This window comes from Rissa tridactyla, chromosome 10, assembly GCF_028500815.1.
Source record: "Rissa tridactyla isolate bRisTri1 chromosome 10, bRisTri1.patW.cur.20221130, whole genome shotgun sequence".
Classification (NCBI taxonomy): Eukaryota; Metazoa; Chordata; class Aves; order Charadriiformes; family Laridae; genus Rissa; species Rissa tridactyla.
Genome location: NC_071475.1, coordinates 9,452,423 through 9,465,671, shown reverse-complemented (window position 1 = coordinate 9,465,671; position 13,249 = coordinate 9,452,423). Strand labels below are relative to the sequence as shown.

General features: G+C 43.0%; 1 protein-coding gene across 8 annotated transcripts in view; it reads right to left on the bottom strand.

Moving 5' to 3' along the window:
• Positions 1 to 13,249, bottom strand: part of SLC25A26 (solute carrier family 25 member 26) — a 90,772-nt gene that overhangs the window by 14,724 nt on the left and 62,799 nt on the right. For 4 of the 8 annotated variants that reach the window (XM_054216498.1, XM_054216500.1, XM_054216502.1 and 1 more), the window contains exons 6-7: positions 11,814 to 11,858; positions 220 to 289 (exon numbers count right to left, since the gene is read on the bottom strand). In XM_054216498.1, the coding sequence (XP_054072473.1) occupies positions 220 to 289; positions 11,814 to 11,858 (115 nt within the window). The remainder of the gene's footprint in view (positions 1 to 219; positions 290 to 11,813; positions 11,859 to 13,249) is intronic. The other 4 variants (XM_054216499.1, XM_054216503.1, XM_054216505.1 and 1 more) reach the window with 2 other exon arrangements.

The following is a 13,249-nucleotide window of genomic DNA, read 5'->3' as shown; positions in this document are numbered from 1 at the left end:
CAAATTGGTTGTCTTTCAAACAGACACCCTGTTTGAGTCTTTTTTTTTTTCCCTTCTCTTTCCTTTGCGGACTTTCCTATTTCCAAACAACAACTGGATCCGTTTTCTTCTAAACAAACCTGAATTACAAAGGAATGTTGTTCTGCTATACTTAATAGATTTGCACATTTTTCCCTTTCTTCTTTAGTCTTTCCCAGTATAACATATAATCCTTTGCACCTGCAAAAGCTCCACAGACTGCTGACTGCCAAGAATCCACCACGTGACCCTGCTTCCATGACCAGAGATCCTGTGTTTAAAGAGAAAGGAAAATAAAAAGTTATTAAATGTTTGAATCTATCTGATCCCCATGTGAGTTAACTCCGAGGATGGGAACTTAAGTGAAAAGCTATTTTTGTGGCATTTTTCAGTGATGTCATAAGTGATTTTTCCCAAGGAACTTGTGTACTTGAACGAGCAGATGGAGTGAGAAAGATGTCTGGAACTGAGGAGGGCTTGAAGCAAATTGCTTTCAGGGATTTCATATGTACGTATTTAAGCCTGTGGCCATGCAACTTTGCAAATATTTGGTGAACTTATTTTCTTTTTGGCAGATAAAACAGTGCAAAGCAGAACACTGAGCGGGGGGACGGCATGCAAGAACCAATATCAGTTCAGCCCAGATGTACCAAACACTCCCATTTAAAATGAACAGTCCCCAGCACAGCAAGACAGAAGTCCTGTTTGCCCCCAACATTTCTTAAACGAACCCTTCCCCTCACTCTCCCCAAAAAACCCCATCGTTGAGAAATTACTCTTATCGCTCCCATTATATTCCAAAGCAGGTGTGTCTCTGTTTTTCACTTGGCGTCATTAGGGACCACACACCCTTCTCCTCTCCACCGCTCCCACACACCATGCTCCAATCCATTAACTCCCAGCATCATTTAAACATGCACATTTAAAAACACCAACAAGAACAGTTCCTTCTTAAAAACACCTATCAAGAATCATGTCAAACAGTCTGATGAGTCCGATCGGTATCAGCAACGCGTGCTGGGATTGTTTTCAGTATACCAGCTATGGTCATTTTGTTCTCCCCCTCTCCACCCCACCCCATCACCCCTTTCCCAATCTCCCGAAATGCTTGATGTTGGAAGTTCTCTGGAGGAGAGGTTTCTGGTTTATGATGTGACGATCAGTGCTGAGCAAGAAGGGCTGTGCTCCATGGCCCTTCTGAGGCCTACTGCAGAGAAATCAGTCATTTTATTTTATAGCACTATCTCATTCTTTTAAAAGTCATATTACTTCTATACTATAAAATTTTCTTAAAAGCAACCCGATAGCTGTGCTAGGCTGAGATACTGCTCTCGGGCTCCTGCTCTGTAATACAACCACTTTCCAGTGGGGCACAAGAACTTGTTTCCCTCATTTGCTGACTCTTCATTTAACACGCTGTCCTTGTGACTTGCTTCTTCCAACTTGGCTGGTGGTTATATTTCAGTTGAATGTTTTAAAAATCAAACTGTTCAAGCAACAATGGCCAGCCACAATGTTGTTTGGTATCCTGCCATAGCTAAATAGCTGCAGCTCTGCTGTACGAAAGCACTAAAGGGATTTCAGTCTCTTTAATGCTAGCCATTCTTTTCCTGGTGTTTTGAGTATGGGTTTCTATTCTGCTGTCATCCACAACAGAAACTGATTTTCATCTCATAAATAAATAGGGATTCATAATTTTTCAGACCCATAAGATGCTTTTCTGGAATAACTTAGACTCTTTGGACACACAGTTTTCTTGCAAGTCAGTCCTGCTGGACGAAGGACACATGCCTCCTAAGACAAAAGGCACTACCTTCCAAAGCATCTAGGAATTGTCAAAGCATAAATCCCACCTTCAAAACCCATTTTCAAAACACTTCAGGTGCTTAAGAAACCTCAAACTGAAAGTCAGGGCTTATAAACTGAACTGCCAGAGCCACTTGATAAAAACAGAGTTACTGTATTTTTTCATTAAACATTTTCCAAACATTTATACATCTACAACTAAACCTGAGAAATCAGAACAGTTACTTCTGTCATGCAAAAAAGCGCTATGGAAGATCTGCTGGAGGACTAAGAGGAAAATCAGCATATTAATACAGACATTCATGGCTTTGCCAGAAGCCCAGCCTATTCTCAGTCACGATGGGGTTTTATGTTAATGGTGTTGTCCAAATAAGTAGGAAAAGGTCATTCTTATTTCTTGGCATGTAGCTCTGAAATCTAGTTTCTGATAAAGCCTGGCTTCCCAGTACAGTTCTGCACAAAGAGCCTTTGCCAAGCAAGGCAAACAGTGATGAATTCCCATCCATTATGCCTGCAAATTGACAACAGGTATTTGCAACAGTCATGCAATACGAAAAATTGTTTAGAAGGGTGGAGCCAGGAACAGTTCAATTAAACTAGGGGAAAGGAGATTTGAGGCTGGAGAACAGGAAGAAAATTCCCCAACAGTGAGGTCTACTGAAGAGCAGAGCCAGCCTCCCCAGGGAGGAGAGGAAAGCCCTCTCCTTTAAGTCGTTTAAAAATAGACTGGAGAAGGCACTCAAGACTGTACTGTGGGGAATAATCCTGCGTTGGCAAGGGCAGGATGAGATGACTTCATGCATTTCTTTCCATCTCTGATTTCGGTGATTCACCCAGAGCTCCAAACCTGAACATGCAGAAGAGCAAGAAGAGACGCGGGGCACGAGGACATCATCCCAGAGGATGCCAGGAAGAACAAGTGCCACAGGTCCAAGAGGACCGGCAGGACTCTGGTCCAAATTCTTTCTAACCACACTCATGCTGCAGGCCAAGCTGATGTGCTGAAGGTCACACATGTTTTCTCTCATAGCCCACAGACCCACTAATTGACAGGGCTTTGCAGTAAGATGGGCTTGTAAATTCTTCTAAGCACTCGCCTTTGTGCTGCACTGGGCATGGCTTTAATACACAGGGCAAAGCACAGAAGCTATCAGAAGCTTGTAGATCACTGTAAACCCGGAAAGAAATACAGGATTCATATACATATCTCCCCCAAAACACCAACTTTGTACAGAAGCGCTGGTCATTGTCAGTGATACAGTGCCTAGATCACGTTCCGCCATCCTAGATGCCTCACAAATTCAGAAGAGCCTTCCCTCAGGCACTTCCAATTGGGGGAATAACAGCGAGAGCTCAGGTCACACAGAAGACGGGTGTCAGAGGCAGGCTCAGAGCCCATGGGTCACGCTGCCTGCTCCGGGCCTCCAAACAGGGCACAAGCGCCCGCATTACGCCTGCAGAAGCCCTGCAGTTATGCTGCTTTTCCTACACATGCTCTTTCAATATAAAACATAATCCGGGAATGATGAGCAACACAACTGCAACAATTGGGATCTGTCTGGTTTCCCCACCACCGCCACCAAAAGGCTCCTACCTGCTTACACCGTGCTCCTCCTGCAGAAGGCAGCAGGAGATAACGAGACTTTTCCAGGGCAATACCCATTCCCACTAGCATTCACAGCCTAGGAAAGCAAAATGACAAGGAGCACATTACATGAAAGCGGGCCGCCATGCCAAGCCTGTGTCATGTGTATTCTATTAAGCTGAAGGCTGAATAGAAGACTTTGTTTTCCACTTCAAAGGACCCCATCCCAATCTCTCGCTCTTCCCTTATGAATAACAAATTGGAAATAAATCTTCTGGCTGAAGCGCATGGAAACTCGTACAGTTGGGGCCCTCTGCAGCTTCCCAGCTCAATCACATGCTAATTTTTTTTGTAAACACTTTTATGTGATATATATGTAAATCTCGCTGTGCATTGCCGCACCGTGTAAAGCAATACAGCGGGTGTGTCCTCAGGGGATGGGACACAGTGGAAGCCTGAATGCAGATTTCCAATTATTCACAGGGATAATGTTCGCAGAGAAGGGTCAAGTTTTATATGTGGGCAGAGCCTTACTTTTCTTCCTGGTGATCCCATTTCATACTGTCCCACTGGCCTGTGCTTCTCATGACAAATGTTATTTAGCTTTTTTGGTACTAAGAATACAAGGACACCCTATTTTGTTGTGCAGAAGGCACATTGGAAAAGTCACTCTTAGGATATACCAAAGACCTTTCAATCTAAAAAACAAACAACAAAAGAAAAGATTACCACCACCTTTAAATAAAGGGGGGAAATATATGGTGCCCGCAAATGGGGGCTCCTCATACATTGAGGACACCTGGCCTCCAGATGACCAATAATCTTCCACTAGTTCACACAACTCCTTACCTGTGCATGCTTGTCACCTTTGCCATACATTTGTGGTAAAAGTCTGGGGCAGAAATCATCTGGCAGCTTTATGCTCCCAACTCAGTCAGGTCTTCATCTATATTCAGGACACCTGATCCTGGGAAAGCACAACACTCACATTTTTCTCAAACCTGGTGCCCAGACTGACACCCAAACACTGCAGGAAGCATCACAGGCAATGAGACATCTCTACCTTGGCCTTGCTATTCCTCAGGTGCTAAGAGGCAAGCAGTCCTCATGGCATACACTAAACTCAAGGACTGCAGCTGAGTAAATATTACAATTCACTTCAATGATAAGCATCTGCAGTATTTCTACGTACCCCTCCGTTGAAGGCAGTGTTCAACTTCACGATAACAGAGGGGAGAAAAATCTCTCCAAATTAATCACATGGATTTGTGTGCATGTGCAGTCCTGCAGACTCAGGAAAGAAAAGCAATTTTCACGTTTGCCTTTGCTACTAGGTATTTTGCTTGCAATGTGGCATTCTGCATGGCTGATCCTTACAGATGCATGGCACATTAGCTACAGGAGAAGCAAAAAATTCATAAGCTGGTTGCTGTTTCTATATGTAAAGTCAAACACAGAGCACAGAGCCAAACGTCCTCCCCAGTGAATTTTTATGTGCATATGTGCAGCATATGTGCAAGTACATGTGTATATTATCTTGCAGGAAACATGCAAGCCCAAACATAGGAAAAATTCAATGATCTAAGTTCACTGCTGACATAAACGTTGAGACTCCATTTGTACTAATGGAGTTGTGCTCACTTATGCCAGTACTGAATTTCGCCCTAGAATTAAACCCACCCAAATCCTAGATAAATTGAGAGAAAGAAAGCAAAAGTTGGCCTACATGCAACAGCATATTTTTCATGTTAAAAGCATTTCATTCCCTTTTTCTCCCCATATAATACTGCATTGATGTCTGTGACCCATTTGGGTGTAAATCAAAATGGATGTGCTAAAAGCCTGGTTAAAGAAAATGTCTTCAAAACAGTGTTCCCATGGCAAGGCAGAACATAACATGCCAGCTACGCTCAGTTTCCATGGCACACAGGGCCATATATGCGTCTGGGGAGGAAAATGCACTTCTGAAAAATCACTTCCAAGTTAGGACAGCTTTCCTTGAGCATCTGCACTGCTACTACCTGCTAATAAATCTGTGCTTCATGCAGCCTCATGTGAATAAATTACATGGAAGAACTACACGAGTTCTTCAGGTTCTTCAGCAAGAAGCAAGTGCTCAAATCAAATGGTGAGCCCTTCACATCGATTACTTCTATATTCTACCAAACGCCCCCAGACGTCATTGGCAAGCTCAGCGACTTCTAGAGAACCGCTTGTGGTCTAGGCGTGACCAAGAGCATCACAATCTGGCTCTGTATCTCCAGACTGCGTGAGTCTGTTTTACTTCTGCTGTTTTAAATGCTGCATTGATGATCCAAGAGCATCTGACTTTCTCAAACGTGTCTGCAGTGCTGTTAAGTAAGGATTGCATTTGTTTCTTTCTCTTTGGTGCAGATGGCGTATAGCATTCCTTCGAATGTGCTTCAAGACTGTGTGAATGACACTTATTGTGACACTAATAAAGCGAGGGCTGTTTGCTGAACAGCTGTTGGGTACATTGTTCTTTTGTGAGAAAAATGCAGCCGTTATGCTAATGGCATGCACACGCCGCATTGGCCACAAGTTATATCACGCCTCAAAATGCCGCCGTGGAAATCTGTTTTCCTGATACAGCACCTAAGCAAATGGCAGACACATTAGCATGATTTAACGATTAGGACTTAATCCCTAAATCAGCCCGATCGTTACCCAAAGAGGGAGCAAGGTATGGTAGAACACTTACTACACTGCCTACAAGGAAATGGGTTTAAAGCTGGACCTGGGTTTCATTTACTCTTGACTTATATGCAGCTGAGCACAGCAGAAAAGAAATACTAGACTGCTTCTCCAGGAAAAAAGGAAAGCTGTCACCTACCTATAGAGCAGGGAAAACCATTTTAGGCCTAGCTTGGCTACATTTCTCTATTTTCTACTTACCCTGTTAAACAGCTACAGATTTGATTGTAAATTTTAGGAGGGAAATAGCATGTGGTTTATTGTTTCAATGGTGGAGTTATAAACACGTATTACTGCTGCGAACCCCAGCTGCCTGGGCAGAGGCATTCTGTAAACCTTTCATTCTTATTAACTTCAAAAATCAGGTGCAATGAGCTCCAACCAAGATTACAGTCCTCGCCCTCCACGGAAGCTCACGAAGCAGTATTTGCATGCTTCAAGGTATGTCTTAAAGGTGTATCTGCACTGACAACTACAAGCAAGGCTGAGCCCCCCCTTGAACCAGACTTGTTCACACACTGCACTGCCTATACCAGCCCCAGAAGTTGAGCTCTCGGGAGAGGGGAGTCAAGACAACCAAGCAAACGAGTACACATGCCAATGCCTTCATGTAGATCTATAGCTCAGTTCACCAGCAGACTTTGCAAGCTCTGCTCCTCCCAACACAAGTGCCTTATGCCTGGGGTGACAGCTGAACCTGAACAGCAAAAAAGGAACCTAAGGAAGTATAAGCCCAAACCCAAGTCCATCATGTGGGCAGAAACCAGTTTAGGAACAACATGGGGAACTTCCGTTCTGACCCAACCAGCCTTCTGCTACTGCTCAGCCTCACAGGGCTGGACTCTCCCCATTCTCTTTACTGCAATGCCCCGGCTCACTTCACAGGGTGGAAATGTGCCTATGTCTACTCTTCAAACCATTCTCTTCTCCTGAAGCCACCAAAACATTACTCTGCTTGTTCAGCATCTTATACCACTACCATGTGCCACCATAATCATTACAAAATCACACCAGAGAGACTGCCCATGTATCTCAGCTCCCTCTCTCTAGCTGTTGCTTCTGAAGGTCCAACCAAATATCTCTTTGTAAAACACCTTTTAATTTGCGAGACTTACAGATTTGATAAAATTATCTTATTGCTAAAGCCAGTGACAAAAAACCCATGCAGGCTCACTATAGCTGCAGAAAGTCTAAGAGCTTTAGGTTTTGCCCAGCACTGAGACAGACAGGTAAATCCCGGCCACACTGAGTGCCAGAAGAGCCAGAATATCACCTTGAGCGTGGTCAGTCCAAGATTTTTATCCTTCCTTGCAGATCCTGGGCCAGTGGAGCAGCATAGTCTGTGCCAGCCCTCCCAGAGAGGCTGCGTGTGCAAGAGCAGGACTCGCTGGCACACGCAGTCTGCAGGGTGAAGTCAGCCTGACCCTGATGTTATATATTCTTAGCAACGTCCAAGTGTCTCATCTCAGAATCGGACACGTCTCATCTCAGAATCAGATGTGTCTAATGAAAAAGACAAAAGGTTCCCAGGATAGTAGGTTTATTTTCCTTAAAAAAAACAACCAACCACACAAAAAAATCCTGTTTTCCAAGTCTACTCATTTGAGACCTACGTCCTCCTGTCTTGCCTGTTCCTTCCCTCCTCACTGGCTCCCAGAGCCTTTTCTCCAGACATACAATACATTTGGTCTATAAAGAGAGCATTCTCCATGTACAGCTGTGTTGGAGTAACTCTCAGAGGCTCTAAAGCGCAGCCAACATGCAGAAATATAAAACCCAAGAGGACTGAGTCTTGTTTCACCTGAGACGGGTTTATCTTACACACAGCACTGTTCTCCGAGGGAACTGACCATTTCCACTCAGACATAAGAGGCAGGCATTTTTGACAAGATGTTTCTGGACTCAAACCTAACCAGAGGCTCTTGATTTTGTGGTTTTTTTTTTTAAACTCTATTTTGTTGAAAAAAAAACCCTGATGCCCTGTATTTCTGCAATATCCCCCCAGCAGAAATTAAAGTTGTCTTTTTTCTCAGTTAGGTCTAAAAGCGAAAAATTATGGATTAAAATGCTACATGAAACAAATGACAAATCATTTATGTGCTGTTCATAAGTACTCAGATATGACGATTAGATGTGCTGAATAAAACGCCTGAAGAGAGCGGAATAGAAGATAATACAGAAGGGATGAACTCCACAGAGCTACAGTCATCTGAGTGGAGACTCACACCCCTGGCAGCAGGGGGAAAGCAAGAGAGCTGCGCCAGACTCCCTGTAACCCACAACAATTTCATGCCAAATAGGCAGCTCTGTAATTTGAAATTCCCACAATGAAGAACACACATATAGTATTTCCAAAGCAAGTTAGAGAGGCACTCTGGAAATTCCAGGACAGCACAGAAGAGGACTGTAATTTACAATGTTATTCCAAAACTTGAACTAATACAGAAGGCAGTGCGCTTGCTTGGCGTTTGGGAAGCACACCACATCTATGTTCTGCTCCCTTTCTTCATGGCCAGCTGGCTTTGGATGAGATCAGAAGCATTAGCCCCACCTAAAAGAACCTAAATCTGATCAAACTCCCACAGTGGTAATCAGCCATGGCGCTCCTCCAAGGGTTGGAGTATCAGAGAGTGAATGAGATTTGCAATGCCCCTTCTTTTCATGAACTCTGAAAAGAATTCAAAATCGTTTTAGCTGTAAGGTTTGGGCTAAAAAGGCAGAGAAGCGCTATGTTAACTTACCCTACTAGTGAATTACAATGTCTGTCCTGAAATCTGATACAGTATAGCACAGTTTCCTTCTCCCCTTTGGTTTATATCAATAATCTCTGCCTAAAACAAAATACGGAAAAATGAAGAACTGGGAAGAGAAAGGACGTTAAGCATGCATTATAACAGTGGATACTACCTACAGTTGCTTTTTTTTTTTATTAAAACCACCACCATTTCTTTACTGTTTTTTTTCTTGAGTCATTGTGAACTAAGAAACAAGTCTATTAACTATTTCTAAGTTGTGTGTTCACCTGAGTAACTGGCAGTAATGCTTGTATTTGAAGCAGTATCTGTTTCTTGCTAATTACTGCAATACCCCCTTTGCCAGCACCCATAGTGTACATAACCTTATAGTTTAGTAATCTATACAATGCTCTTTCTTCTTCTAAGTTAGTTCAGTGCATGATATGCAAGTTTACTCTCAGGTAGGACAGCTGGTCTACATTCACGGACAGAAGAAAACTGTGCATGTAAACTATGTGGCTAAAGCCAGTTGGAAGCATAAACATAGCAGCTTGAAGCAAAGCAGACAGAGAAAATGGGATATAGAAACACCTGATTTTCTGCCTACGACAAGCCTTTATTAGGCTTCTTTCAGCTTAACACCCTGGTGCTGGCTACAGCCAGCACATATGTGAAGCGAAAGGAAACTCTCTTCTTCTTCCATGTGCTTTGCAAGCTGTCCTTTGCAGTGGAAAGATATTTTTCCTCATTTTTATGTGATTAGCTTGTTCGTGGAATTATACGACTGAGTCTATCATCCATCAGCTTATGTAACCTTGTACGAATGGTTTTTAAAATGACACAGCCAGAGCACTTCTTCTGTTCTCTTCTGTGAGATGACCCACACACATCATACACAACTGTCCCACATTTACTTTCTCAAGTAATCCCATTAATACAGTGCAGAATAGTCCCTCAGACATTATCTAACCAGCAGCCTCAGTAAACTCATCTATGTTCAGGCTTCGTGCCGTTTATCTCTTGTCCTTTGCATTCCTACTTCTTCGTAATTACTGTCTCCTCATGCTTCCTTCATGCACCCATGAGAAGCCCTATTTTGAATCATGCTCCTATTTATGCTACTGGCCACATCCAGCCTGTTGATGGGACCATAATGTTTTTTTCCCTTTGTTGTACTGTCAGGGCAAATTTTTTTTAAGAGCTTCATTCAGATAAACAAAACGTATTCTGCTTTCACTGCCTGGCTTTGATGTGACAAACCTTGAGCTCTCGCCATGTGCTGAGCCAAAGTGACTGGAGCACGCAAGACTGATTTTTGCCATTTTCTATTCTCGGTTTCACAGGCAGAAGAATATATCGCCACTGGTCTGTGGAACAAACTAACCCGGTTTTGTTTCTCTTCAGATCTGCACTGACCTCTTTAGATTAAACACGATGTTTCATCCTAAGTGACTCACTCCTGTAGCTAGCTAAATTCAAACTGTCTTCTTTAAAGCCCACAATCTAAACAATACATTTTATTGTCACAGCTACGTGGACATTAGTTAAAACAACTTTACATTCTGAAAACAGCTACGCCATGTTGCTGTTTTATGTGGTTTTGGCAAGAACGCTGCACTTTTTCTCTTTAAGCAGTGCTACCTCTTGCTCCCAAACACGGCTGCTGCACTAACAATTAGCAGGTCAGGCCAGTATTGCTGCTGAAGAGTTTACAGAAAGCCATTCCTAGACACTGTCAGGGAAACAGATTCCTAATAAGGCAGCCAAAGCTAGCCTGCATGATGGGACGATACCCAGACACCGGATCAGGCTCAGCTCATGAAGTACCTACAGAATCCCCTACGAAACACAGCTCAGTTCTATGAAAGCTCTTGATGTGTTCCACGCTCCTCCTCTTGTGGACTCCCCTTTCTATTGGACTCCCTGAAGCCTCTAGATGCAAATACTCACACTGTGGGCTCCCAAAAAACCCAAGCTTACTGACACGCAGCGAGAGGACAAGCTATTGTCCCAACCAAGCATACAAGTATCAAGAAGAACATAAGCCTTTCTCCCCCAGTAGAAGCAGCAAAGGGCGAGGAAGATTGTCACTGGTTCCCAGTACCTCTGCCCAGTTTGGGTCTCCGTGCCAAGCTTTCTCAGAAGTCCAACAAGAAGTCTTAACGAGAAGAAAATTACTCTCCTCCAGTTCCTCTCTTATAAATATTGTATTTTGCTCCAATGCTTTTAACTATCAGAAATAATTTCTGTGCTTCCAAGCCAGGATCTCAAAGTACCTGAAAAACCCTGACTTTCCTTCACCTTTTGCATGGGAGGCAACAGAGGGACAGAGAAATTACGTGACTTCAAATCCAACTCTGTGCTCAAAAATCTGGACCCTGACTCTGTCCATGACAAACAAAGCAACCACCCCGTGGGAGAACAGCTCATCATTCTGAAAGACTGCACTATTAAAACATCATCCAGTTGACACCTTCTTTAAATGACCTTTAAATAAAGTACATGCAGCCAATCAAAACAGCTTGTCAGTGATGCACTGACAGTCTCTTGCCGTCTACAAAATCAGGCTCAATCAGTTTTCTCTGTGTTATTTGCAATTTCCTGTTACCTTGAAGAATGAAATGCCAAAAAAAATAAAATAAAATAAAAAAAAAATCACATAACTCAAGATGGTTCCCACTCTTCTTTAATCAGTAAAAAAAGCTAGAGCAGAAAATAAGATTTCTGGCACATCGGGGAGTAAAATTTAGATTGCATGCCAAACATCAGTGCTTAGATATTCCCTGTTATTTTTCAGACATTCAGGCAAACGATCTTCACATGCACAGGTAGGTTGGTACATACTTACTGATTCTTGGATGTGCCCATAATTGTGATAATCAAGTTAGTTAAGTTACCATGGAAAGCCTTTGTGAAATTTATAACTTATATTTCTATCATTAAAAAGGACTTACCTTTAAGGACTCCCAGAGGGGAAACTGTACCAGAGAGAAAGGAATCTGGATAGGTGGAAAAAGAAAAAAAAAAAACAACAGCATAATGTTACAAAAGCAAATTAGGTTGGCATGTTCCTCGACTGCCTAAATTAGGAACAGTTATTGTTCACTCAGTGAACTGCAGCTTGTTACATTTACAAATCTTTAAGGACACTTTACGTACGCTGCCATTAAATGACTGGTTTCACTAAAGCAGTTTTACTTTGTTTATCACATTCCCTGCTGAGAGGTTAATGTATTGTTACCAGAGTGGCCTAGAGGAGCAATAAGCAGTATGATCTAGTGCAGGGACATTCTTGGTTTGACGCTCAGCCAAGAAAGCCATAAGGATGGTTCAAGAAACACGGTCCCAAGGCCAGGAACACAACTTGGCAAAAAAACGCCTCCAGCAATACACACTCGCACAAATGCTGAGCTGAAAACAGTTGTGCTTCAACCAGGGCCTTGCAGTTTGGGCATCAGCTGCAGAAACTTTCCTGAACGCCTCCCAGCGATCTCACATTAACAAGCTCCCTTGAGAATTAAAAGCAGGTTTTGAAGAGCTACCACAACCCAACCAAAAGCCAGGGGAGAAGGCTTGGTGGTTCTCTTCTCATCACCTATAATGAGAGGTTCTCCTATCCAGCAACAGGCTCAATTCCTGCTGCCATGTGTCCCCAGCAGTGCTTGTGTATTTCCCGCTCCTCTACAGAACTCTCTTAACAGAGGGGAAAAAAGCAAACGTACTTCTCCCTCAGCTCTGTAGGCACTGCAGGCGCAACACATGTAGTAAGCCAGTTTTCATCATGAACAGAGTGACTCCTTGCAAGAAGAGACATCACTTTCCAAGATTTTGCCTTTCTTTTTTGTTTTCTCCTCCTCCAATCTCTGCACTAAGTTCTTCTGGCTCTTCCTCCTCCTTCACCACTCTGACAAGCCCTGTCCAATACCCACTTCTGGTACCAACCCTGCCTTTGCTATCTCCAGCCCAGATATCTATCTCAAGATATCTTGGAGGAAGAAATCCTTGTGAAAACACTAGCCTGTGCCAGAATTGCCCTCCAGCTGTATCTGCAGGTCTGATTTGCCTGCAGCTATCTCTTCCACTTCAACAGCTGGTCAACCCCAGTTCAAAGGATTTTCAAGTATCTATTTTCTTCTACTCTTATCTTCTTTCCCCAAGCTTGATGCATGTCAGATTAGTTTTCCCTCTTATGTAGGCTGATTTTGTAATTTGTCCATCATTTTATTAGTTTCAGAAAGCACTTATGCACCTTTTGCCATGAAAATTAGTGCACGCTCAAAATGGGTCACACAACATACATAAATCTTTGCTCTTTGTAACGTGAGTAATGACAGGTTAAAAACATTCACTACAGAGATATGAACGGCTTATTGAAGCCAAATGCCAGCTA